This window comes from Arvicola amphibius, chromosome 5 (assembly GCF_903992535.2).
Source record: "Arvicola amphibius chromosome 5, mArvAmp1.2, whole genome shotgun sequence".
NCBI classification, from domain to species: domain Eukaryota; kingdom Metazoa; phylum Chordata; class Mammalia; order Rodentia; family Cricetidae; genus Arvicola; species Arvicola amphibius.
The window spans coordinates 102,262,276-102,289,555 of record NC_052051.1 but is presented as its reverse complement, the minus strand read 5'-3'; the positions used below and the strand labels follow the sequence as shown (position 1 = coordinate 102,289,555).

Here is a 27,280-nt window from a genome sequence, read left to right as displayed (position 1 = left end):
CTAAGACGGCCCAGCCACGCCGGCCACGCCTCCCGGCCACGCCCCCGACTGCTGGCGTGGTTTTTACCCCGTAGCTTCTGCTCGCCTCGCGCATCTCTCCGACCGCTTCTCTGTCCGCGAGCCAGGCCCGAGCGCTGGACGCGGGGCGCTCTCGGAGGACCTAGTGGTCGGGGGCGGTTCCATCCAGGTCAGCTGTCCACAGCGGACCCTGCTGGGCCGCGGTCCTGGCTGTGGAGAGGAAGGGCGCGAGGAAAGGACCCGCGCCCGCTCCTCTATCGGGCGGGCCCGTGGCGTCTGAGAACACGCGGAAAAGCGGATCGGTCTTTGCAGACCGGCTTCGGAGTTGCACTGCGCGTGCGCCACGGTGCTAGCAGCGGGCGGCGGCGGTAATTACCGATTGTCCTGCTTGGAGGAGGCGCGGCAACCTGGGGCCGAGGGGTGGACGGGCTCATGATTCCGCCGCTGCTCCGTGCCCTATAAAGGCTTCTTGGAGACCGGAGCCGAGCCGGTTTCCAGCCCCCTCTGACTGCCCTCGGGGAACCTGTGCACGGGACCCGGCGGCGGGACACCGGGAGAGGTGAGTTCCTCACGATTGCAGCGGGACGGCAGTAAGGAGCCCCGCAGGCCCGGGTCCGCAGAGAAGGGCTGCTGGGACCAAGCGGGGCAACGGAGAGTGGATGCTGCAAGGGCCCCACCTCGAACCCCATTCGCCCTGAATAGCTGCCCCTCCCAACTTGGGGTCCCCATGTGGGCTTGGGGACCCAAAACTAGAGACTTTCTGTGTTAACTTTTCGCTCGCATTCAAAGAAGCTACTAACGTGTTTCGTTACAGGAGCCCTCCCAAGCAAGCTTTGTGCGCTTTTCCTTTTTCTCCACTATCCCTTTTTTCAAGGCCTCTTGTGGCTTGTTTCTTACACACACACACACACACACACACACACACACACACACACGCAGACTTGGCCTAAAAGGAGATCCGGGGACCGGTCTTCGGGCCCTCAGCATCTTCCTCTGGCTCAAGGCCAGATCTGCCCCACCCATCTAGTGACGCGCCTCTCCCCTTGGGAATGATTTCTTTTCGGGTCTTCTTTGCCTATCACGGGAATTCTCAAAATGTGAGGCCCCGACGATTGTTTGCAGGAGTCTGGTCCTATCTGCTTGTATGTGCCTCCATTTACCTGAGGGCCTAGTATGATAATGAGCACTTGGGCAACAGGGGAGTTTAACAAGCACTTCCACTGTGTGTTCTTTCTTGCACATAGATATTACCGGCTTTTCAGATGAGGTCATGAGAACTTACCAAGGAACAGGCTGAAAAATGGTAGTCTGTTGCCCTCTATAGCTCAAAATCCCTCAGAGTCTTTTGCTGGAGACAAAAGGGTTTAACATCCCTCCAAAGATCTGACTCTACTGTACTGCTTCTGCTTAACTGAATTCTGCTTTTCAAGCGCCACTTCCACTTGGAAAGGAGTGAGGACTCCTCTTTCAGGCTGAGGCCTTGAATTCCAAACATTACGTGATAAAACATTCTCTAGCTAATGTGTAGCGACTGAAGAACAATGTAGTGTGTTTTCATGAAGCTTAATTCACTTTGTTCAAAGAACTATTATTATGCAGTCTTTCAGAAGACTTGGGAAATCTCAATGCACTGACGTGAAATCAGGTCTGATTCATTGCTGAGTCGAGGTGAGGAGATCGCTTCTGTGTGTGTGTGTGTGTGTGTGTGTGTGTGTGTGTGTGCTCCCATCTGAAGATGGATAGAAAATAACTCGATTCACACAACAACAACTTGGTAAAATCATGTAGGGTGGAAATAAAGGGCATGAATGTGTGTCCAAAGAAAATGAAACCATTTTTAAAAATTCCCAAGTGTCAGTTGAGGCTGTTGGCTCTACTTTTTCCGACTCTTTGCCCTTTCTATTTATGATGGTAGAAGCCCTTAGGTTTGATTTTGAGCTGTAGTTCTCAGCTCAGTGAGAAGTGGAGGCATGTCTGTGAGCATGTGGATCTTTTCCTCCTGCTGCTGCTTTTGCAGAACTAATTATTGTCTCTTCAAATGACTGTCCTGTGTTTGCTCCAGGTGTGTGGGCCTGCAGGGGGAGCCCCAGGCTCCTGGTTCTCTGTTTCTCCCTCCACAGGACCTCATACTTTCCTGGTCAGAACAAACAGTGCCATGTGAATGTTAACAGTGTAATTTGTTTTTAAGAATTACATCAGTTTTTAGCATGAAGTTTCTTAAATTAGAAGTGTGGTAAAGAATTTTTCCCCTTATCTTTTCTAGGGAGGTGCAATGGCCAGGAATTTAGCTGTAATTATGATTCTGACTTTCACCCTTTGGGTCACGAATCCCCTTCATGAACTACAATCAACAGTTGCTCTCTCTCAGACCACTGAGAAAATTAATTTAAATTGGGAGTCTGGCATTAATGTGGACCTGGCGGTTACCATGCAGCGACATTATCTGCAACAGCTTTTCTACCGCTATGGAGAGAATGATTCTTTGTCAGTTGAAGGGTTCAGAAAATTGCTTCAGAATATAGGCATAGATAAGATTAAAAGAGTCCACATACACCATGACCATGAGCACCACGCCGACCACGAGCACCACGCCGACCACGAGCACCACACTGACCATGAGCACCATGCTGACCATGAGCACCATGCTGACCACGAGCACCACGCTGACCACGAGCACCACGCCGACCATGAGCGCCATTCCCGCCGCAGTCACGCTGCTGGTGGTAAAAACAATCGGAAAGCCTTCTGCCCCGATCATGACTCTGATAGTTCAGGTAAAACTAGAACCAGTCAGGGAAAAGGTTCTCACCCACCAGAACGTGTGAATGGTAGAAGGAACGCCAAGGAGGGTGTGAGCACAAGCGAAGTAACCTCAGCTGTGTACAACTCTGTCTCTGAAGGAACTCACTTCCTAGAGACTGTAGAGACTCCGAAACGTGGCAAACGCCCCAAAGATGTAAATCCTTCTACCCCACCCAGCATCACAGAGAAGAGCCGAGTAGGCCGACTGAGCCGGCTAGCTAGTAGGAAAAGCAACGAGTCTGGGAGTGAGCCCAGAAAGAGCTTTATGTATTCACGAAACACAAATGACAATATTCAGGAGGTAAGATAAATGCTGTACAATATTTAATGCACCTATTTGTCCCCTCCAGGGATGAGTGTGAAATAAAATAAAAGTTGTTATGAAAGGGGGAGCTTTTCTTCCTTCTCAGCTAGACTCACACTGTGCAGAATGTTGTAAACGTGCTTGAGGACTGGCTGTCCAGGAGAATGAGTTTATTACAACTATAAAAAGATACCTAGTAATTGTGGAGAAAGTTTAAGGATAAATAATATTAATATATAGACAACGGGGGATCTGAAGAAGCAGGACTTAGGCTCCATGTTTTAGGGAAAGGCGAGGTTACGGTGCTGCAAACGCAAGAGCACCTTTGTGTCTCCCAGCAGTGGCTTGTGGAGGGATTGAAGTTGGAGCAAGTTGATGGGGATATCAGGTAGTGCAGTTCCCAGGTTATGTGACTTTTCTAGAATAAACTTTTCCTGTGCTACATAATTTACTTTGGCTAAATGAGTATTGGGGGGGGGGGAGCATTAGTTGTCAGTCTCTAATGACCGGAATGTCGGTGCTTCATTTAAACCAGTTTATGACCGAAGTTTGGGGTAATCATAGGAACGGGCCATAGCAGCACTGGTAATGAAGTTGTTCTGAGTAGTGTTGGTGAAGAGTTGCTTGTGAGTCTGAAATAACTTTGTAGAAGATGAGAAACAGATACTATAACCAGATGAGCTTTTTTTTGGGGGGGGGTTGGAGTGGAGGTGCTAAATTGCATAGAGGAGTTTCTCTTCAAACTAAGCTCATCATCCAATTAAACTGTTGAATGCATCTGCCTGCTGGGACAGGTTTGCTTTATTAACCAGCATTACCCTCTGCAAGAGTCATCTGTATAATTTAAAAACCTCTCATTGCGGAGAATCACTCTGCCAGGCACGTACACAGAACTGAGCTGAGCTTTTGCAAGGAGTGTCAGCAGGAGGAGCAACATTGTCCTGGGCGTGTTTGGGCCAAGTCATAGCAGAGAGCGTTAGTCCCTGAACCTATTTCTCAATCCCTAATGAATCCCATTTCGAAATTAAAGCTCGTTTCCTTAATAGTTGTATACAATGAGTTAACAGGCTTGTGAATCTCCACTTATCCCCAAGCTCTTCCACAGAAGGTTTGCTCCCTTGGTGACTTGTGATGTGGTCAGGGGAGAATGACATACATAATTGTGACATAGTATCTTCTTCAGGCTACTTGAGGCAAATTCCAAAGTGCTGAAAGCAAAGCTGATTTTAACTTGCATTAATTTTATCAACAAAGTAGTTTTAGTAGAGCTTCATGGTGATGAGTCAGACTACATTTTGGAGTCTCCTAGTGGGAATTTCTTTCTGTGACTTTTTTACTGTCTTGTCCTTCAGTGCTTCAATGCAACAAAGCTGCTGACATCCCATGGCATGAATATCCAGGTTATGTTGAATGCAACGGAGTTTAACTATCTCTGCCCGGCCATCATCAACCAAATTGATGCTCGGTCTTGTCTGATTCATACAGCAAGTGAGAAGAAGGCGGAAATCCCTCAAAAGACCTATTCTTTACAAATAGGTAAATCTGCCTTTGTTACATAAGAACAGCTTTTAGTAGATCTACTTACTTTGTACTTCTCTTTGTATTCGAGACTATTTTTCACTGTAGCTCTAGATACAAAATCTTAGTTGTTCTGTGCCCTGAATGTTCTGAATATAAATTTTAAAAGTGCATTTGCCTCCTTTAAAAAGACACGGCGGTGGGGATGGCTCAGTGGTTAAGAGCACTGACTTCTTTTGCAGAGGATCTGGTTCAGTTCCTAGTAGCCACCTGGTGGCTCACACCCATCTGTAACCCCAGTTCCAGGGAATTCAGTGCCCTCTTCAGACTTGTGAAGGCTCCTGCATGCATGTGGTACACAGACATATGTAAAGCATACACACATACAGACATATGTAAAGCCCACACAAATTCACTACATAAAAGTGTGTTTTTAAGCAAATAAAGCCTTGTATGCTAACAGCTGTAATCTCAGCATTGAAGAAGCTGAGAAAGGGGGAATCATGCGTTCAAAGCCACCATGGTCTACATAGAGAATACAAAATAAGGAAGGGAAGGGAATGGGAAGGAAGAATATTATACTGAGGAAGAAATGAATGTTTTGTTTGCTGAAGAAATTAGTGAGTTCCCAGTTTGCCTCCCTCTCCCATTTCATAGCTTAGCTGTTCTAGCAATGAAAGCCCCACTTGGGTCCCAAGTAAGGCAGAGTTCATCCTTGTAACTTTTTCTCTTCCTTAATCCCCATTTAAAGGTTTTTCCACTAAAGCCAAGCATGGTAGGACACACTTGTAACCCCAGCACTCTGGAAGCAGAGGCAGGTGGATCTCTATGAATTCCAGGCCAGTCAAGGCCACATAGTAAGATCCTGTCTCAAAAAAAATTTTTTTCCACTAGGTTTACCTTCCTTATCTTGAAGTCTCTTTGTGTATAAGGGTCTGTGTCAGGGCCTGCAGCAAGCTCACAGTGAGGATGCTGGAATGCAGCAGCTGCTTTGTGCTCACCTGCTGTTTAACGCCCTGGTAGGAAACCTCTCGGTTTACAAATCACATGACTTCCTTCTGCTCTGATTGGTTTGCCAGCCTGGCTTGGTGGCTTCATAGCCATTTCCATCATCAGTTTCCTGTCTCTGCTGGGGGTCATCTTGGTGCCACTCATGAACCGGGTGTTTTTCAAGTTCCTGCTGAGCTTCCTTGTGGCGCTGGCGGTCGGGACTCTGAGTGGAGACGCTCTGTTACATCTTCTTCCACACGTAAGTTCTGTGATATGTCCATCCCTGCCGTGTTCTAGCCTTACACATTAAAAGTACGCGTGTTGGGTTTGCACTCGGACTTGCTGTGTTGGTATTTTCAGAAGTTAGAATTTTTGTTTTGAAAAGTTGGTCTTAAAGTGTATTTGTTAACTTATGCAAGATTTTAGTACATGGTGGTGAGACTTTTATTTGGTTGGTTGGTTTCTGTCTGTTATAGACTGCCAAATCAGGCTAAGCTTTTTGAACTCACTAATTAAAGGAGAGAGATCCTGCTCGGATCTGAAGCACCGGGACACCTGCCACAGGGGGAGCCGCTCGTTTCCTGTTGTTGCCACAGATTAAAGTGTGTGCCCATTCTCGTGGCCACGAAACTGAGAGGTCTTCCTCGGGGTTGGATTTGTGTGTTTGAAGATTGATACTCCTTGACCTGAATGAATTTTGGGGGCGGGGGGCGGTCCAGACAGGGTTTATCTCTGTGTATCCCTGACTGTACTGAAACTCGATCACTAGACAAGGCTGACCTCGATCTCAGAGATCCAAGTACAGGGATTAAAGACATGTACCACCACCACCTGGCATAAATTTTTCAATATACAGGCCTGATAAAGTGAATTTACCTTTTATTAAGTATTTGGGATAATTCACAAGCAGGAAATACGTGGAGGTCACCTTTTTCATCTATCTTAGAGGGCTGAGTATGTGCCTTAGTGGTAGAGCACTTGCCTGAAATAAATAAAGCCCTGGCTTCAATCACAGCCCTGAAAAAAAAGAAAAATTAACATAGAGATTTTCAGTTTGGTAGAAAGGGAAAGTTACTCCTTCAAAGACACTGGCAATCTCATATTGGATTCAAAATGAAAGCTTTTCTGAGTGGCTGTCTCTCTGACTACCAAATGGTAGGTGTTTAGGCATACCAACTATGGGAAGTGGCCTGTGCATAGCGGAGACCCCATGACCCTGATTAGGATGCTGCACACCCAATTGGTTTCCTGTCATAAGTACCTTCAGCTAGTTACTGCTCTACTCTGCCACAGGTGGCAGACGCAGTGCCCAGGTTCTCAGATACCTGTAGGGCTCACCCCTCCGTCCTGACTAGGCGTCTCACAGGGCTGATCTGATGACCCTGGCATGAACCTCTAAGTGGTACCTGTAAGTAATAGATACTGTGTGATATGAAGTCTGTGTTAATTGGGCCATGGTAACACATCAGACATTGAGAAAATTCTAAGTTATGATGGTCACTATGGAATGTATCTGCCTTTATTCCAAACAGACCCACTCTGTTACGTGCATAGCAAGTAGCGTCCACGAAGCTCTGAGTAGCTAGCGCTCTTCATCCTCTTTATTTTTTTAGTGTCTCCTCAACTCAAAAGTATTCCATTAATTGCTTAATGATTTCATATTGGCAGTTCTTCCGACATATGAAACTGTGTTATTTCACTTTCAGTCTCATGCGAGTCACCACCACAGTCACAGCCATGAAGAACCAGCCATGGAAATGAAGAGAGGCCCACTGTTCAGTCACCTGTCGGCTGAGAACATAGAAGAGAGCACCTATTTTGATTCCACATGGAAAGGTCTGACTGCTCTAGGAGGCTTGTATTTCATGTTTCTTGTGGAGCACGTCCTCACGCTGATCAAGCAGTTTAAAGATAAGAAAAAGAAGGTAAGGCTGCAGGTACTGATGGCTCGCTGTACGTCAGGCATGCGCTTAGAGTGGCATCCTGGCTGTCGTTAGCCTGGCCTGCCCAGAATCTGTGATCTGTGTGAGGCATTCGGTACCCTTAAGGATGCTTTTGTTCCCACAGGTGTTCATATAGGAGCTCTGTGTCTTGATAACCTGGAGGGAGCAGCTGGCCTGCCTGCCTTCTGGGCACATGTGCTAGAATAGCGGCCAGAGGTTAACATCAGTGTCTTCCTCATTCTCTCTCCACCTTATTATTTGAGACAAGTCTCTGCTGAGCCTGGAGCTTGCCGACTTGGCTAGGAAGCGGGGAGCCTCGTGTCTCTGTCTCCTCAGCATTAGGATAACAGGCACATACCACCACATGCAGTTTTGGGGTTCCGGTTATCTAAACTCAGGTCCTGGTGGTTGCAAAGCAGTCAGTTTACCGACTTAGCTGTCTCCTAGTCCGGCCCTAAGTTTCCATTCTTCTTTATTCCTTATATCTCTTGGGGAATAAGAAGAAAAAGGCTAAAGGTCTGTGTATGTATGTGACCGAACCCAAAGTAGAGGCCTGATGTTATGAATATATCATCAGTATGTGGGACGCAATGATTAGTCATTGGTTTTAAATTAATTGCACTCTAGCTGTGGTTCTGTTGTGTTTCAAAGGATACATGACTTACAAGTGTAGCCTTTGCAAACTGGATCATAAATTATCCCAAAGCCAAGTAGAGGTTGTTTGTTTCTGATAATGATACTTGCAGTCATAAGTTGTTCTGCCCCTAGTCTGATGTGATCAGGCAGCCCGGTCAGAAGACTGGCGGAGGAACTCTCACAGCGATGAGCACAGCAAGCCTGGTGCTGACTGTGATCCCAGCGGACCAGATGAGTGCTTGTCAACTGAGTCAGAACTTCTTTAGGTCACAAGAGTCCCATGTCTTTTTAGGTGGGTCCTGTGAGTCCCATGTCTTTTTTTTATTTATACCTGTGCCATAGCTCATCTACAATTTCCAATTTCGTTTTCTCTAAAATTGAACAAGAGGTTATATACTTAAAGAGCTATTCTGAACATACATGTTAGATTTTGAAAGTATTGTATTGTAAACCATGGACACTTTACATTAATTAGACTCTTTGTGGGAACTTCTTTGAATCTTTTTAAAATGCATTCAGCTTCTGCTTTCACAGAAGGTCCTGTTCTGTCATTTCAGAGTTTGAGCAACATGTAATTAAGTTGTGTAATTATACAACCAACAGAGCTGGCATGGAAAAGTCTGAAAATTAAGTGTAGCTGGCCCTGACTGAGCATCAGGCCCGCTGTGGGAAACTCGCGCTGTGTAAACAGAAGTGCTGCCGCCTCCATCCTGCTTACCCTTAGGATCTTACACTCCAGACCTTTCTATGCTGAGCTGGGCAGGGCAGGGCAACATAATCTATGATCCACATGCTCAGGTGTTGGAGGGTGGAGTGTCTTGAGTTTAATGCCAACCTGAGCTACATAATTGAATTTCATGACATTGTGGACTATATAGTGAGACTCTTGCTTTAAAAAAGAGATTTTCAGCTGGTGATGTACTCCTTTAATCCCAGCACTCAGGAGTCAGAGGCAGGCAGGTCTATGTGAATTCAAGGCCACCCTGGTCTATGGAGCTAGTTCCAGGACAGCTAGGGCCCATACACAGAGAAACCCTGTTTCAGGGGGGAAAAGTAATAAAAATAGCAGATTTTTAAAAAATCATATATTACAAATATGAACCCTCTGTTTAATGGACTGACGTTTGCAGGAAGAAGTAAACAGAAATAGCTTCTTCTGAGCTGGGCATGGTGTCACATGCCCATAATCATAGCACCTGCAAGGTGGGGGCAGAAGGATTAAAATCTCAGGATCATCCTCATCGACATATCAAGTTTGAGGCCAGCCTGGGCTATGTGACACCCTGTCTCAAAAGACAGCACAAATGAAAGAATAGTTTTGTCATTCTTTCTTTTTTATTGAATTTTAAAAAGATTTTATTATTTTGTATGTATGAATACTTTGCCTGCATGTATGTATGTGTGCCATATGTGTTCTTGGTGCCTGAAGAAATCAGAAGAAGGCATCAGATTCCCTGAGACTGGAGCTACAGGTGGGTGTGAGCCACCATGTGAGCATTGGGAGTTGAACCCAGGTCCTCTGCAAAGGTAACACATGCTTTTAACCTCCGAGCCAATTTACCAGCTCAACCACTTCATCTTAATGACTGAATTATGTTCCCTGTGACTGTTTCCTTTGCTGCACTTAGACTGGTTGAAAGACATGCTCTGTTTCTTTATATCCTTTTGAATTAGTCTTAGCTTTAAAAATATGATCATGGGGCCAGGCAGTGGTGGTGCACGCCTTTAATCCTACCACTTGGGAAGTGGAGACAGGTAGATCTCTGAGTTCAAGGACAGCCAGGGATACACAGAGAAGCTCTCTGGAAAAACCAATATATATGTATATATATGAGATCTCATATATATATATATATATATATATATACATATATATATATATATATATATGAGCTAGAGAGCACATTAAGACTGTATACTGTTTTAGGGAAAACCCAGGTTTGTTGTCCAGCATCCATGTAGGACTGCTTCCAGCCACCTGTAACTCCAGCTCCAGGGAATCCAATGCCATCTTTTGGCCTCCGCAAGCTCCTGCATTCATGTGCACATAACCCCCCCCACACACACACACACACATAATTAGAAATAGTAAAAGTATTTTTTTACTTTTCACTTACGGGATACTTAAAATTCGGCTTATGGGGTTTTGGTTAATTTTATTTATTTATTTATTTATTTATTGGGACATGATTTCTCTGTGTAGCCTTTCGCTGTCTACTCCCTCTGTAAACCAGTCTGACCTTGAACTCAGAAGAGATCTGCCTGCCTCTGCTCTCCATAGGCTGGCTTTAAAGGTGTGTGCCACTATCTTTGGCTGCGAATTTCTTTTTCAAAACACTCTAATTTGTTTATATCTTTATTTTAATTAGTTTCAATTTTTAAAATTACATTTATGTGGAGGAGGGCATGTGCATGCCATGACACATATGTGGAGGCAAGAGGATGACTTACAATAGCCTTACACCACGTAGGTCCCAGGGGTAGGCGCAGGTCATCAAGCTTGGCAGCAGGTGCCTCTTATCCACTGTGCTGGCTCATCAGCCCTAATTTCCAGTTTGTACCTAAATGTTACCTAACTGCCCTTTATCCTGGCACTCTATAACAAGATTCTAAAGGATAGGCTACTATGTAAACTACATCGTTTCCTTCCCAACTGGAGCAGGTCACTAGTGAGCTATGTATGAGCCATGTGCTGTGCCAGTATCTTGCTGAGGATCTCTGCCACAGGGAGGTTGAGTTATCTCTGTTTTAAGACATCCAGTAAGATATAAGCATGAAGATCTGGGTGCCTGTGTCCTGTGCGCATCTCTCTGCCCACCTTGATCTGGCGTGTTGTTGGTGTAGTGATGAGGCGAGCAGGCCTGCTTTTTGTCCTGCCTGGCTTCCTCATGGCTAGCTTTACACCAGAAATAACAACACACAAATTGTATTCATTTAAATACTGCCTGGCCCATTATTTCCAGTCCCTTATTGGCTAAACCCGTTTCTATTAATGTGTATCACCACTTGACTGTGGCTTACCGGCATGAGTCTAACCACCGTCCGTCTTGGGTAGGAGAAGCATGGTATCTGCCTGACTCTGCTTCTTTCTCCCAGAATTCTGTTCAGTCTACTCCACCTATCTAAATCCTACCCTATCAAAAAGCCAAGACAGTTTCTTTATTTAACCAAATGAAAGTAACACATAGACAGATGACCCTCCTCCATCAAGTTAGTCATGATGAATGCTTGTGGAATGGAGGAAACAACAGAAGGTACTCCAGATAGTCTTCACCAAGTTTTGCAAACATCACCTGTCCTGATCCCATCATAGAAAATGTTGGGTATAGTTTTTAAAGATCATTCAGGTTTTAGTGTTACTTAATTTATTTTCCCCACTCATAAGAATAAATAAAATAAAATAAAATACTTGACTGTGTTTTGAGTGTCGGAGGCAAGAGTGTGTTTTCCCTGAGGAGTCCAAGCTGTATCCTGGAGTCAGATGTAGTCAGTCACCTGGCATCATGTCTGTGGGAAATCTGCATTCCATTGAGACTTGCTGCTCATGCTCACTCTGTGTAGTTAGACCTTTGCAGCAGTTCGACCTCACGCGTCCTTGCAGCTGGCGAAAGCTCTCACTGAGCACCCCACCATCCCCATCCAGATCCAGCTCTATTCAGTGTGCCCACAGTCTTTCTCTTTCCCCAGCCATTTTTGTTGTCCTTCTTGTCCAGGCCTAAGTTGTCTCCCCTTCCCACCCAGCCTGCCCACAGTTTCCATTTCTCCCGTCTGCTGTATTTACACAGAACAGGCTGTGTTCTACACCTCTTCTCAGAATCCTCCTGGGACTTCCCATTGCCCTGTAGACAGAGGCCACTCCCAGCATGCTCTGTGCTATCTGGCCTCCTGCAGTTACTGAAGCTTGCACTCTAACCCAGCCACCTTCCAGAGAGAGTCCTCTCTGGAAGAATTTCATTTAGTTCCAGGAAAGAGCCAGATTGTTGCTGTTTGGGGGCCCTCCCTCCATTTCAAAAACTACCTAGATCTCTGCCTCACTGTCCTTCACTCCAAAGTCCTGCTCACCCTTACTTTTTGGTTGAACTGCTGCATATTTGAAGAGCCCATCCTGAAACTTTCCAGGTCTTGTTGTTATGCATTCTGATAGCACCCTGTGGTTTTCAAATGTATCAGTGCTTATCAAATGTATCAATGATTATAAGTGAAGAATTGCATATTCGTCATCTGCCTTAAAGCTCCTGTCCTCTGGGGAGCAGCTGCAGGACAGTAGTGACTAGGTCTGTCTTGCTCATTTAAATGTAATGCAAATAATAAATATTATTCATTTGATAATTTCTATAATTAAGAATACTGTCTTCAACATAAATAGCTAACACATAGGCTTGATTGTTCAGTGAGACCTCTGCAAAATAAACATTGCTCAGACTCACACAGGGAGCCTACCGCAGGAGTGGTTACAAAGCTCAGTAGTAGCGTGCTCCTGTGGCCCATACCCAATCTGAGTGCCAGCTTTAACTCAGTTGGAAACCTATCTGACAGAGACAGAGAACACGAGAGAGAACTTTGATGGACTACCTCAGAGGTAGTACTTGTCTAGCTCTAGCATGCATGAGGAACTGGGTTCCACCCCTGTTACGACACAAAATGTACAAGAAAGGATCGAGGTTTTGGGTTTTTTTTTTTTTAAGATTTATTTATTTATTATGTGTGCCGTGTTCTGCCTGCATGTATACCTGCAGGCCAGAAGAGGGCACCAGATCTTATTACAGATGGTTGTGAGTCATCATGTGGTTGCTGGGAATTGAACTCAGGACCTCTGGAAGAGCAGTCAGTGCTCTTAACCTCTGAGCCATCTCTCCAGCCTCAGGATCGAGGTTTTTGAAAAAGCCCACTGATAATTTCAAGGCTAAACCATAAATACTTGAGAAAACACCGGGACTAGGGACATGGCCCAGTGGTTAGAGCACTTGTTGCTCTTGTAGATGACTGGAGTTTGGGTCTCAGACCCCACCTCTAGCTCCAGTGCCCTTACCTGACTTCTCTGCACACATGCACACAGACATATAAACGAAAACTAAATTTTTAATGTTAAAGGTGTTTCACTAAGGAAAAGTACTTCAATCTGCATAACAAAATATGAAAAATGTAGGTTTCAATGTCCAAGAAGTGGCCCAGAGAGAGGTTACCACGCCGGAAGGAAGTGGTTGTGACTATCCCTAAATGTATAACACAGGTCGAGTTTGTTGGTTTAATGTATGGATGAATCACCAGGATCTGCTTAGCATTAACGTCCACATTGTGCGACATCTTGAGTCCTCCTGTGCCCCAAGAGGGTGTGTTTCTAACACTGACTATGTGAGCCCACACTACAGTGGCTGGTGCAGGCCACACATACAGGAAGATGGTGGTTTTTCTCTCGACTCAGACATTTTTGCCTTTTTAAAAGTTTTTACAGCCAGAAGTTGATACTGGGTGCTAAACAGACAAGCCCAAGGCCCTGTTCTCGGGCGGCTTTTGTTTCCTGGAGGTGTGCCAGTGCTGTTGCCTTCTCTGCCTTTGCTTCCCTGGCTCTTGATTGGTTGTAGCCAGGGTCCCCCCTGTGTTAGGCAAGTTCTCTAGCGCTGAGCCCCAGCTGTATTGGGAGCTGTCCGCGTATGCAGAGCAGCTATTTCAGAACATTGCTCTTCCTGTTTCAGAACCAAAAGAAACCTGAAAGTGATGAAGATGTGGAGATTAAGAAGCAGCTGTCGAAATTCGAGTCTCAGCTCTCCACAAATGAGGAGAAGGTGGACGCAGGTGAACGTAAGTCTTCCGGGACTCGGGCCGGGTGACCTCTGCTGCGTGTGTCATTTCCTCCTCTCCCTCTTCACTGCCGCACTGAGTTTACAGTGCCCTCTCCACCGCACACCGTACTCAAGACTGGGGTAGCCCAGGCCATGAGTGCTCTTCAGGATGAAGCAGGGTAGTCTCCTGAGGACAGCTCAGTTGACCTCAGACTAACAGAAACCCTGTTTATTTGCTCTGAGATACAGAACTGAGCTCATGTGAGCAGTGTGGTCGAAGGCCTTCCTCCACGCTTCTTCTTGAGTCCTAAGGAACTGCCACAAGGCGGTCACTGCTGGAGGGGCCATGTGTGAAGGTCTGTTTTATGAATTCTTTCCCTGGGGAAATAGAAACAAATGCCGAAGACCGTGCCAATGACAAACCCAAGTTTGGGTTTACTGGAGCCTAACTTGGGGAATTAATGAGCGTATTTGACTTATGGGAACTTGGGTAGCCCCAAAGCAGCCAAACCCCCTAAAAATCTCACCCAGTGTGGTTGACAGTTCCCCATGGCTGCATAGATGGAGTCTCCCTTCAGTTAACTTTCCACCCTCCATATACTCTACCCCTTCCAGAGATCCTAAGGCTATGTGCAGATAGTCCATACAGCTAGCCAGAATCTCAGGCAAGAGGCCAACACCACCCTCCAAAGCCTCCTGCTGTGAGGGACCATCAGTCTTGGGGGCCTTAGTTCCAAGCCTCAGTTGTGTGCCCCCCACACTGTGCCTCCAGGAGCTTAGTGTGAACACGGTGACACCACACGGTGCTGGCACCCTCTCACTTCCTTCTGAAGAGAGAACTGACCTGAAATGGGGCCATATGATGCCGTGGTGAGGGCTGCTTAGCGTCACGTTGGGTTCCAGGAATCTTAATGGGTCATGAGTCTTTGGGAAGGGAAGTACCCTTCTTATAGACAGACAAGTGAACTTCCTCTTAGTTGATGAAAGAGACTTCTAGTCTTTACTTTCTACTCATTTAAAATGAGTCACGGTTTTAAATATAGTTTTAGGGATTTTCACAAATGTATACTTGTATCATTAGAGTCAGCTAACTTCTTAAAAGCAGATGTGTTTTAATGTTTCCCTGTATCCCTATAAGGCCGCCAGAACAGCTGGAACAACAATAATCCCAGCATTTAGGTGTTTGAGACAGGAAGATTAGGAGTGTGAGGCCAACCTGAGCTACATAGCAGAACTTTAAGAAAAATAAACAATCCAGAATACTTACCATGGGATAGGAGCTCAACAGATAGCCACTGAATAGAGGAAAGAAAACACTGACCTTGCGGCTAAGCTTTTCATTTTTAGTTCACCCTGCATTTCCCAACATGCTCTCTTTCTCAAAAGAGCAACTGCAGCACGTTGGCTCTTCTCTGTAACTGGTCCATCTTCAGTATTCTGAATGGAATCCAGTGACATTTGTAATCATAGAATCAGAAAGAAGGTCGGGATGCTCCCCACAAATTGGTAACAGTGTACAGGACGAAGAGTAGCCTTAACTGTTAGTTTCCTTTCCTTTGTCCAAGTGGATAATCAATGCAGACTGAAGGCAAGAGCCGCCAAGCCCAGCCAATAAATGTTTCCTCGTGATGATGATAAAGTTATTAAGGTTATTTTGCTGTTTTTCTTTAATTTTATCACGTAATAAATAGGAAGTCAGCTGATAGGTCTATACTTTCTTTGTTTGTTGTTAATTTTTTCTTGACAGGCTTTCTCTGTGTAACAGCCCTGACTGTCTTGGAACAAGACCAGGCTGGCCTTGAACTCACAGAGGTCCACCTGCCTCTACCTCCCAGCTGCCGGAATTAGAGGCATGTGCCACCACCTTCCAGCAGCATATGTGATGGAGGAGAGTTATCTGTCTATGTTTCTTTCATTGGTTAATTAATAAAGAAAACTGCCTTGGCCCTTTAAGAGACAAAAAATTAGGTAGGTGGAGTAGACAGAACAGAATTGTGGGAACAAGGAAGTAGAGTTGGGGAGACGCTTCAGGCAGTCTCCATAGGGAGTCTCCATGCTGCTCCTCTCCGAGATGGACGCAGGTTAAGATCTCTCCTGGTAAGCCACACCTCGTGGTGCTACCCAGATTACTAAATATGGGTTAAAAAAAGATGTGAGAGTTAACCAATAAGAGGCTGAAACTATGGGCCAGGCAGTGTTTAAAAGAATACAGTTTCCGTGTAATTATTTCGGGTGTAAAGCTAGCCGGTGGCCGGGTGGCGGGACGCAGCCCCGCCGCTTCACACTACACATATGATTTTTTTTTTTTTTAATGAAAAGAAAAACTCATCTTTTCAAATACAAGGAAGCAGAAGATACTAAAGGATGTTTGGAGCGCAGTTGTGGAGTATTAATGTTTGAAGCCTTTTACTCAGGGGGAGGATGTAGCAGCATTGGTAGTTCTTGCCTAGCATTCATGAAGCCCTGGGTTTCATTCCCAGCACCACGTAAAGCCAGGTGGTGGTGGCAGCCGCGGCAGTGCACACCTTTAATCCTAGTACTCAGGAAGTGGATCTTTGAGTTCAGTGCCATCTTGGTAAACAGAGAGTTCCAGGACAACCAGGGCTACACCGAGAAACCCAGTCTCAAAACAAAACAAAACAAAACAAAAAAAAAAAAAAAAAAAAAAAACCAACAGGATTTATGCAAGCCTGTAATCACAGCACTTGAGAAGTTTGACAGGCATCAGGAGTTCAAGGTCATCCTCAACTACTTAATAATTCAAGGCTAGCCTGGAGCCTTGTCTCAAACAACCAAAGGAAAAAAATAACTTTTGAGCCTGGCTGTTGGTGAAACTGGGCCCTTCTCTTCCAAAGCCTTGGCCACTCCCCCATGAATCCTCTGCCCTAGATAGCTAGGACGGGGACCTTTCCTTCCTCCAGAGCTGAGAGCTGCCCCTGCCCTATGACTGGTGGTCTGCAGAGTGACTGTTGGGACTGGAAACTTTCAGCTTCAAAATCATATAGGAGCTGAAAGAGGGAGTTTAAAAATGTGTTGGAGAGGGTTGGCTGGAGCAATGACTCAGTGGTTAAGTGGTTCAGCTCAGTATCTGCTTCTAGAGAACCCGGGTTCAACTCCCAGCACCCACATGGCAGATCACAACTCTATAACTCTAGTTCCAGGGGACTTGAAGCCCGGTGCCAAAACACTAATGCATATTTTAAAAAAAAGCTGGGTGGCTCACACCTTTAATTTCAAATCTCAGGAGGCAGAGGCAGGTGGATCTCTGTGAGTTCAAAGCCATTTCTCAAAAAAAAAAAAAAAAAACTGGATGGAATGAAAATGTCCACCATACACATCATACACATCCCTTTCTCTTACCCAGAGGACTGTTCAGTCACTGTCATGGATCACAGGAAAGCCACTCAGGTACTGCAAATAGTTCTAGAAGCTGAAATTCTGTGTTTTATGTCTTGACTTTAGAGCTTGGATTTGTTGAGATGAGATCCTCTCACACCTTTCAGTTTATGACAGTTGCAAATCCCGACTCACTGACATAAAGGAAGAGCAGAGCAGAGCCCATCTGAAGTGACTGAGTTTTAGATGGGCTGTGAATAATTTGACAGAGACTTTCAATTTTTATTTTCAGTTTCTTATTTGTGATAGTATCATCCATTCTCTTTAGTAGTAATCATAACAGTCTTAGAGATGCATAATTGGACAGAAAAGTCAGAGAAAGTGAATAAATGAACAAAAAAAAGCAGTAGCTTTTTACCATTTTGAGAACAAGCATACTCTAACCAGTTTTAAATCAACATACATTTACAATTTTGAAATTTTACCTTTAATTAAAAATAAGCATTAAGCCAGGCAGTGGCGACACGTGCCCTTTAACCCCAGCACTGGGGAGGCAGAGACAGTCAGATCTCTGTGAGTTCAAGGTCAGCCTAATCTACAAAGCCAGTTTCAGGACAGCCAAATCTGTTACACAGAGAAACCTTGTCTGGAAAAACAAAACAAAACAAAAAAGTCATTAATATACTAATTGGAAAAGAGAGACAGAGAGAGGAGCCAAGAGGAAGTAGGGCTAGTGAAATGGACGGCTTAGCTGACAAGGTGCTGATGTCAAGTCTGATCATCCGAGTTCAGTCCTCAATCTGTGACCAGCTTGATGAAAGGCAAGACAACTCCAGACAGTTGTCTTCCGACCTCCACATACATGTCGTGGCCATGTGCCAACCGCCATGCAAGCTAAAATAAAGAAATAAGTGTAATTAAAAATTAAACTTAAAAACAAACTCTTTTTATGAGATAGGATCTCACTCTCGCTGTGAGAGTAGCCCCCCTCAGCCTCTTTATTGCTAGAACTATGCATTGAACCCCCTTCTTAACATGTGATATGTTTCCTTTGAAGAATTCTGTCCAGCCTGTTGGCGTTCCTCATCAACAGAGCTCTGCTGCTTTATCCTGCAGGTCTGAGGGCTATCAGGCCCTGAGATGATCAGCCATCAGTGGGACATCAACAAAGCCCCAACGTTTGGTCCCAACGTTCTTTGTGTTTATCCCTAGGACCTGAAAGCTATCTACAAGCGGACTCCCAAGAGCCCTCCCCATTTGATTCCCAGCAGCCAACAATGTTGGAAGAAGAAGAGGTTATGATAGCCCACGCACACCCACAAGAAGTCTACAATGAATATGTGCCCAGGGGCTGCAAGAACAAGTGCCATTCACACTTCCATGATACACTGGGCCAGTCAGATGACCTCATTCACCACCACCATGACTACCATCATATTCTACATCACCACCACCACCAGAACCACCACCCCCACAGCCACAGCCAGCGCTACTCTCGAGAGGAGCTGAAGGATGCCGGCATTGCCACATTGGCCTGGATGGTGATCATGGGCGACGGGCTGCACAATTTCAGTGACGGCCTTGCGATTGGTATGCTGCTGCATCGCTGGTCCTTGCTGGTTGGCCTGGAAATAGCTCATTAAATGTTGTTCAAGTTTAACAAAAATAAATAGGTTAGTTTAGGTGACGATGTTGACTTCCAAAATTATCAAAAAGTTTTTTTTTGTCCGGGCGGTGGTGGCGCACGCCTTTAATCCCAGCACTCAGGAGGCAGAGGCAGGCGGATCTCTGTGAGTTCGAGACCAGCCTGGTCTACAAGAGCTAGTTCCAGGACAGGCTCCAAAGCCACAGAGAAACCCTGTCTCGAAAAACCAAAAAAAAAAAAAAAAAAAAGTTTTTTTTTTTGTTTATTCTGTGACAGTGAAGTATTTAGTAAATGTGTGTTACAAGACAGGCAAGGCTCTGTACCGCACCTATGGCCTAAATTGTCCTTACCCATGGTTGCTCTTAGCTGGGGCTCTAGCCTAGTGGTGGTGGAGCAGTTACACAGTGTGCATGAGTCCGGGTTCCAGCCCTTGCATCACAAACACAAAACAGTGTTCTTAGCCATGAAGTCTTAGGATCATGGTTTAAACATGAAGTATATGGGAGGCATCCTGTGTATATGCATGTCCCCTCTGAGGTCGGGTCTTTTCCATGATGAAGGAATTTACTTGGACCTGGTAATCCAGTTACTCATCTTTGGCCAAAGGAAAGGACAAAGTTAAATCCTTATACCATAATTGAGAGTTCCAGGCACAAAATGTGAAACACTGGGAATTAGGCCGCAGAAGCTGGGAGAAGGGGGAGTGCTGCATTCCAGCCAGGCCTTGGCCCACTGGGGGATTTAGCTTTTTAAGTGGGAGGGGCTGTGTCTTGGGTCTCCTTGTGGAAGAGAAAAAGGATGCATGCGCATAGGTCTGGTGACAGCATGAATTCCTCTGAGGCCAGTGAAGAACTTATGCACTCTGGCTGAAGAGGGCTTTCCTCTAACATAGTTTATATTCTCAGACCAGTGTTTTCTATGCGAGCACTCCCTTCTCCAGTTTGTAGATACCTGCTCATTGCTGGACGACTGAACCTCTGCTTCCCCATCACATATGCTGTGCTTCCTAGGGAAATGTAGGCCCAGTGTGATGTGGTATGAGATTCTTAGAAGACAGAGGTTGGGGCCCGTGAGATGACACAGAGATAGAAGCATCTGCCACCAAACCTGCCGACCTGAGTTCCATCCCCAGCATCCACGTGAGGAAAAGAGCCCCTTTCCCACAAGTTGTCCTCAGACCTCACAAGTGCCATAGTCGCACACAAAATAAATACGTGTTTATAGATTAATGCAGGGTCTCTCTTAGCTCTGGCTGACTTGGATGTTCCTGTGTAGACCAGGCTGGCCTCGAACTCACAGAGATCCTCATGCCTCTTCCTCCGAGTACTACAATTAAAGATAATTAAAGATATGTGCCGCCGCACTAGCGTGTAACTTTTTTTTTTTTTTTTAGAATATAGAGGTTGAGCTAGGAAGATGGTGTTTATGCACAGCCAAAATTTAACACCATTGTTTTTCCGTCATTTTTGTGTACTGCAAGATTTCAAAACGCCCAGCCCAGCTATTCTTGACTTTATTTACACAGGTGCCGCTTTCACTGAGGGCCTGTCCAGCGGGCTAAGCACCTCTGTTGCTGTGTTCTGTCATGAACTGCCTCATGAATTAGGTAAGAGAAGCATGTGGAGCCTTTGCTGTGAGAATGAGCTGTGCAGCTCTCAGTGGCTCGGCTGTAGCGTGCTGGAGCTGACACCTTCCTGACCTGAGCCTTCCCGCCGTCTGCTCATCTGACTGCCTCTCTTTCTCACTGGACACACGTTTTTTTCTAGCCGGAATTTGGACTCTACAAGTACACCATGCCTGCGAGGGTTTGTTCAGTAGTAACCTGGGCCCCTTCTTCCTTTACAAGTCTCTTTCTGTGCTGGCACACTGGGGACATGAGTGGTTGTGGTTCTTCAGTGGGGTATACTTCACTCTTCCCAGCACTTGGGAGGTAAAGGCAGGAGGATCAGGAGTTCGAGGTCATCCTCAGCCATATGGTTTGAGGCCAGCCTGAGCTACATGACCCTGTCTCCCACCACCAGCACCACTACCCCCAAAAGAGAACTACAGCACATACAGGAACATTTTTTAAGTTAAGAGAGTTAGCTTGTGTGGTAGGTAACTCACAGTAGAGCACTTATCTAGAATGCGTGACAGCCTAGATTTAGTCCCAATACCTAAAACACAGGCTCTGATTGATGGTTCAGTGGGTGAGGGCACTGGCTGTGCAAGCATGAGGACCTGTGCTCAGATCCCAGCACGCGGGTGTGTTTCTGTCACCTAGTGGGGTGTGGAGACAGGAGGCTTACCTGATAGAGACAGGAAAGCCGACCCTCTCTTCTGACCTTGAGTCCCTATGCAGGTGCTCGTGCGCGCGTGTGCACACACACACACACACACACACACACACACACACAAAATGTCTTAGAGCTGAAGGAGAGGAGTTGATGAGTTGTACTTGAGGTGCACTACAATTTGAGAACTTCCTCCCTGTGTGGATTCCAGTTCTGTCTGGGTATGTCTCATGGGCTTATGTTCACTCAAACACTGACACTATTTTCACTTTTGTTCCTGCCGTGTCTCCAGCCGTTCAGAAGGCCTCCATACCCGGCACATGTCTCCCCTTCCTTCCCCTCTCCCAGACCTTCCTGCCCTGTGAAGTTTCTTAGCCATTTCTGTCTCCACAACTCAGGCGCTTAGTTAGGTGTTTCCTTTATCAGTTGCCGACCCTGTGAGTTCCACACCGCCCTCCTCTCTGTTGCCAGTTGTTTTCTTATTGTTGTTTGTGTTAGTGTTTTTGAGATTGGGTCTCATGTAGCCCAGGTTAGCCTTAAGCTGGGGATAACTGGACTCCTGCTGCTCCTGCCTGCAGCTCCAGGGTCAGCCCCTTGAAGACAGTACAAGAATACAGCAGTAGACTTGCTCGTCATCCCTGGCATAGAAGAAGCCTTCAGAAGATGTGGGATAAAACAATTGTTTAGTTTGTAGAACTGTTGAGGTGACTACAGTCGCCAATTCTGTTCTAACCCTGGGTATTTTCTTTCTTTTTATTCCCCTGGAGAAAAGTCAAACTTTTTTTTTTAATCTGAGAAATCTCAGATGTGTGTTAAAATGATTTTCAATGAATTTGCCCTCATTTTTGTTTTCTGGCTCAGGTGACTTTGCTGTTTTGCTCAAGGCTGGCATGACCGTCAAGCAGGCTGTGCTCTATAACGCCCTGTCGGCCATGTTGGCGTATCTTGGGATGGCAACAGGGATATTCATCGGGCATTATGCGGAAAATGTTTCTATGTGGGTATTTGCGCTCACCGCTGGCTTGTTCATGTACGTTGCTCTGGTTGACATGGTGAGTTTCCAGAAGTCAGAGGGCACTGACTAAGTAAAACAGGATTGTGTTCTTTAAAATTGTTGCAGGGCCTGGAGAAATGGCTGAGCTGCTAAGAGTACATACTATTCTTCCAGGGGACTGGGGCTGGGCACCCACATCCTACAAATCGGCTCCAGGGGATCTGACCCCCTCTTCTGGCCTCTGCAGGCAATGTACAAGCACAAACCCACATGTACATAAGTAAAAATAAATATTTTTTTAATTAAAAAAAATCATTGCAAAAATGGTATTAGATTCCAGTAGTGCAAAGGGATCCTGGATCCCAAAGGCTGGCAGTTCAGAGTGTAAGTGCCCTTTGAGCTCAGCGTTTCTCATGTTGATCACTTAGACACCTTTCTCCTGCCCGAGGTTTTACAGGAAGCACACAAAAACTCATCCCCTTGTTTACCTTTTGTTTTGTTTTGTTTTGTTTTGTTTTTCGAGACAGGGTTTCTCTGTAGCTCTGGGGCCTGTCCTGGAACTAGCTCTTGTAGACCAGGCTGGCCTCCAACTCACAGAGATCTGCCTGCCTCTGCCTCCCAAGTGCTGGGATTAAAGGCATGTGCCACCACTGCCCGGCTTTGTTTTACCTTTTTAAAATAGAATTAGGCTCTAAATTGTCTATAAATTTGAAGTAAACCCAGCCCAAACCAATGTTGTCCACAGGCTGTACATAACATTTCCTTATTGGCAAAATAAAATTCTTTTGTCACCAAGTTTGCATAAGAAGAAATTTTATTGCTAAACTTGTATTTCAAGTAGTGCAAGAGCTCCCCTCTCTGCATTAAACGTGAACCTTAAGCCAGTGATGACACACGCCTTTAATCCCAGCACTTGGGAGGCAGAGGCAGGTGGATTTCTGAGTTCGAGGCCAGCCCGGTCTACAGAGTGAGTTCCAGGACAGCCAGGGCTAAACAGAGAAACTGTCTTGGGAAAAGCAAACACAACATCCTAGACTTGAACCTTAGCCATGCAGCAGGACCTGAAGCAGGGAAGTCAGCGTCAGTTTTCATTTAAGTGGGGTGGATGTCTACCCGCTCAGAATACCACAGTAGTCACTGAACTTAGTCAGCTACTAGGACGAGAGACTCGGGGTGAATGGAACAGTCGAGTTCTAGGGGCGACCCCTACTTCGGCCAGCTCCAAGCAACACCGCCCTGCAGATTCTTCTAGAATTCATCTATACGTCCAAAAGCTGAGCTGTTGTGTTTGCCTCTTTCAGGTTCCTGAGATGCTGCACAATGATGCTAGCGATCACGGATGCAGCCGTTGGGGGTATTTCTTCCTGCAGAATGCTGGGATCCTTCTGGGTTTCGGGATTATGTTACTCATTTCCATATTTGAACATAAAATTGTGTTTCGTATCAATTTCTAATTAGGTTCTAGCCCTCGCGTAGCTTGAAGAAGCATTGCTGTCATAGTTGGGGTCTGATAGCGATGTGCACATGCTGTGATGCACAGCATTTAAAACTAGTGGATTTGTGATGCTTTTGTATCAAATTTTGCCATTTGTAATGCTTATAAAGTCAGTTACATTGGGTAACATAAAGGTACGTTTTAATATTTAAGTTATTCTATTTTGGAAGTGTAAATTCTATGTGCGATCCACCAGTATTACCAGTTTATTGTATGTTTTAGCATGACATGTCCTGTATATCTTAGAAAGTGTCTTTAATACTCTTTTGTACAACTGTAACATTAGTTACCTGCTGGAGTTAGGCCCCTGCAGACCTGCCAGTGGTGAGACAGGATGAGCACAGCACCGCAGATGCCAATGCTGGACTGAGTATAGCCAGGAAACAGGAAAGCAGAGAACTGAAGGGCTGGGGAGGTGTCCGTTGCTTAGAAAAATCACAACAGTGACTATACTGTAGAGGGGGGGATTTTAGATGTGTAAAGGGACATATTTAGTGCAGATACACTCTGAACATCTGTCAGATTGTTAATGTTCCTGTAAAAAACAGTGAGCACTTTGATAGACTTAATTTGGTCGTGTATTTGTTTGTATAATAGAGAAGTCTAAGTCTATTTCCTTAATCCAAGCAATGTGTCAGTTGACAGAAATTAGGATTTTAAATCTGTGTATGGAGACAGGCTAAATGAGTTAACTAGTGTGTGTCACCAGAAGACTTGATTTTCACTGAGGGATGACACACTCAAAGTTACGTGATTGGGTGTTCTGGTTGTCTAGGTTCCCAAACAGCAAGTATTAAAACCTTAATCCACGTGAGGTCGTTACTACCCATTCTCAATTTATTTTGACCTCTTGGATTCAGAAAGCACTTCGCTCTCTTCCAGTGCTTTAAAATGTCACTGTGAGCATCCGTCCTTTTATGTATGACACTGTACATTTATTAGGGCTGTCTATAGCACTGTCTAGATGTTTCTTAAGAAAATAAAACTGTCAGCTCAATCTCGGGCATCGTGCTTTTTTCTTTCATCTTACTGTCTTACTCAGCGTGGAGTACTGAGTCTGTTCACACACACTGTCTTCAGAACTTGTTCATCTCACTAAGTTAAAACTAAGCCCATTAAAAACTTCCAGCCAGCATAGTGGCACAGGCCATTAATCTCAGCACTTGGGAGGCAGAGGCAGGTGGATTTCTGTAAACACAAGGCTAACCAGGAGTACATAGTAAGACCCTGTCTCAAAACAAAACTCCCCTTCATTTTCTTAAAGTTAAGATGTCTGAGGGCTGGAGTCTTGGATCTGTGGGTAGGAGCCCTCACTACACAGCAGGAGAAACTGAGTCCACAGCCCTAGCACACATATGAAAAGCTAGACATGGCAGTGTACTCTCGTGTGCCCCCAGTGGTGGAAGGGCCAGAGACAGCAAGGTTCTGTAAGAGAGAGTCTCGTCTCAAAGGAACAGTGCAGTGTTAGAGATCAGAACACCTAGTGCTCTGGCCTCCACGTGCACATGGGTATGCATGCTCACGTGTGTGCAGACACACCTGAAGTTAGAATGTCTAATAGTTGCAGTTTGAATGGGAAATGTCCCCCATGCACTCATGCTTGAACATGTGGTCCCCAGCTGGTGGTGCTTTGGGGGAATGTGAACATGTAGGAGGTACAACCCTGCATCCTGTTTGCTTACTGCTTCCTCAGTGCAGATGCAGTGTGACCACCCAGCCCATGACACCCCCCACCTCCTTCCATGTCCCCCATCCCAGTCCCCATGATAGACTCCATCCCTCTGGAGCCAAGCCAAAATAAGTCCTTCCTCCCTCCATTAAGTTGCTTTTTTAAAAAGGTTATTTATTTTGCACCTTTAATCCCAGCACTTGGTAGTGAGAGGCAGGTAGATCTCTGTGAGCTCAAGGCCAGCCTGGTCTACAGAGGGAGTTCCAGGACAGGACTAAACCTGTCTTAAAAAAAAGTTTATTTTATCATAGCAGCAGAAAAGACGTTCCTTTATGCTATAATCTAGATTAAAATATGCCAGCCAATTAATTCATTTACATATTACTCATTTCTGAACTCTTAATTTCAAAGAATATTTTTAAAAAAAATATTTATTACATATACAGTGTTCTTCCTGGATATTTGCTTGCAGGCCGGAAGAGGGTACCAAATCTCATGGATGGTTGTTAGCTACCACCATGTGGTTGCTGGGAATTGAGCTCAGGGCCTCTGGAAGAGCAGCCCATGCTCTTAATCTCTCAGTCACCTCTCCAGCCCCCTTCAAAGGACATTTTAAAGAATAATGATTTATAGTTTGATCCCAGTTTTCTCTAACTTTGGAGGGGAAGGTGTGTACCTGTGCATGTGGTTACACGTGCATGTGCATATATATGTGGGGACCAGGAGGTCCACCAAGGTAGCCTCCACAATCTTTCTCCACCTTGTTTTTGAGACAGATTCTCTAACTGAATCTGGATCTCTTGGATTAAGCTAGCCGGCTGCTGAACTCCAAGCATCTGCTTCTGTGCCCTGCAAGCACTAGGATTACAGGTGAGGATCACCATGTCCGGCTTCTCACGTGGTTGCTGAACTTCCCAACTCAGGTCCTCATGTACTTTACCTACTGAGCCATGCCCAGCCCAGCTGTCCCTAAATTTAAAATAAACAAACAAAAAGTAACAGTGCCTAAAGATGGAAGAGTGTTCAAAGTATTATTAGCTACATTCTAAATAGAACCAGAAACGAGTGAGTAATACCCCACCTCCTACTTAGGGCCTGCTGGGAGACTTTGGAACCATCATTCCTTTTCCCTAATACAAAGGGTTATGTGTAACAGAGCGCCTGCCAGGATGAGAAAATCATCTTCCTTGGGGCTAAATGACCTCTCTGATCCAGCAAGCCATACCTGTGCTGCGCTGCTCCTATTGCAGCTGTGCTGTGCTGCTCCTACTGCAGCTGTGCTGCTCCTGCAGCTGTGCTGCGCTGCTCCTACTGCAGCCGCACTGCTCCTATTGCAGCCGTACTGCTCCTACTGCAGCCGTGCTGCTCCTACTGCAGCTGAGCTGCGCTGCGCTGTTCCTACTGCAGCTGTGCTGTGCTGCTCCTACTACAGCTGTGCAGCTCCCAATGCAGCTGTGCTGTGCTGCTCCTACTGCAGCTGCACTGCTCCTATTGCAGCCGTGCTGCTCCTACTGCAGCTGCGCTGCACTGCACCGTTCCTACTGCAGCTGTGCTGTACTGCTCCTACTACAGCTGTGCAGCTCCCACTGCAGCTGTGCTGTACTGCTCCTACTGCAGCTGTGCTGTACTGCTCCTACTGCAGCTGTGCAGCTCCTACTGCAGCTGTGCTTTGCTGCTCCTACTGCAGCTGTGCAAGGTGGGGAGGGTCTTATACTAACTGGAAATGTCCCTTAAGGAGTTTGGGGAATACAGAAGCTTGTCCTTTGTTTATTATGAGACTGGAGATGAGAGCATGCTAATTTGGTCAAAGGAAACAATAGGATCCTTTTGCAGTTCCCATTCCAGTCTGAACCTGTGTGTGTGTGTGTGTGTGTGTG

General features: G+C 45.6%; 1 protein-coding gene across 1 annotated transcript; it reads left to right on the top strand.

Annotated features, from left to right (window-relative positions):
- The first annotated feature begins 28 nt into the window (after positions 1–28).
- Positions 29–24,731, top strand: Slc39a6 (solute carrier family 39 member 6). The gene is made up of 10 exons (XM_038329700.2): positions 29–577; positions 2,282–3,121; positions 4,477–4,660; positions 5,722–5,891; positions 7,339–7,557; positions 13,905–14,010; positions 18,540–18,917; positions 20,498–20,578; positions 22,107–22,297; positions 23,541–24,731. Exons 2-10 carry the CDS (start codon positions 2,291–2,293, stop codon positions 23,691–23,693), a joined length of 2,313 nt encoding a protein of 770 aa, XP_038185628.1. The 5' UTR covers positions 29–577; positions 2,282–2,290; the 3' UTR covers positions 23,694–24,731.
- The last annotated feature ends 2,549 nt before the right edge of the window (positions 24,732–27,280 follow it).

Bases quoted from the DNA above. Each gene is read 5' to 3' on its own strand.
- Slc39a6 (XM_038329700.2), top strand. From the start codon at position 2,291: ATGGCCAGGAATTTAGCTGTAATTATGATTCTGACTTTCACCCTTTGG. The intron at 4,661-5,721 runs GTAAATCTGCCT...TTGGTTTGCCAG, and splicing joins GACCTATTCTTTACAAATAG to CCTGGCTTGGTGGCTTCATA. The intron at 14,011-18,539 runs GTAAGTCTTCCG...GTTTATCCCTAG, and splicing joins GAAGGTGGACGCAGGTGAAC to GACCTGAAAGCTATCTACAA.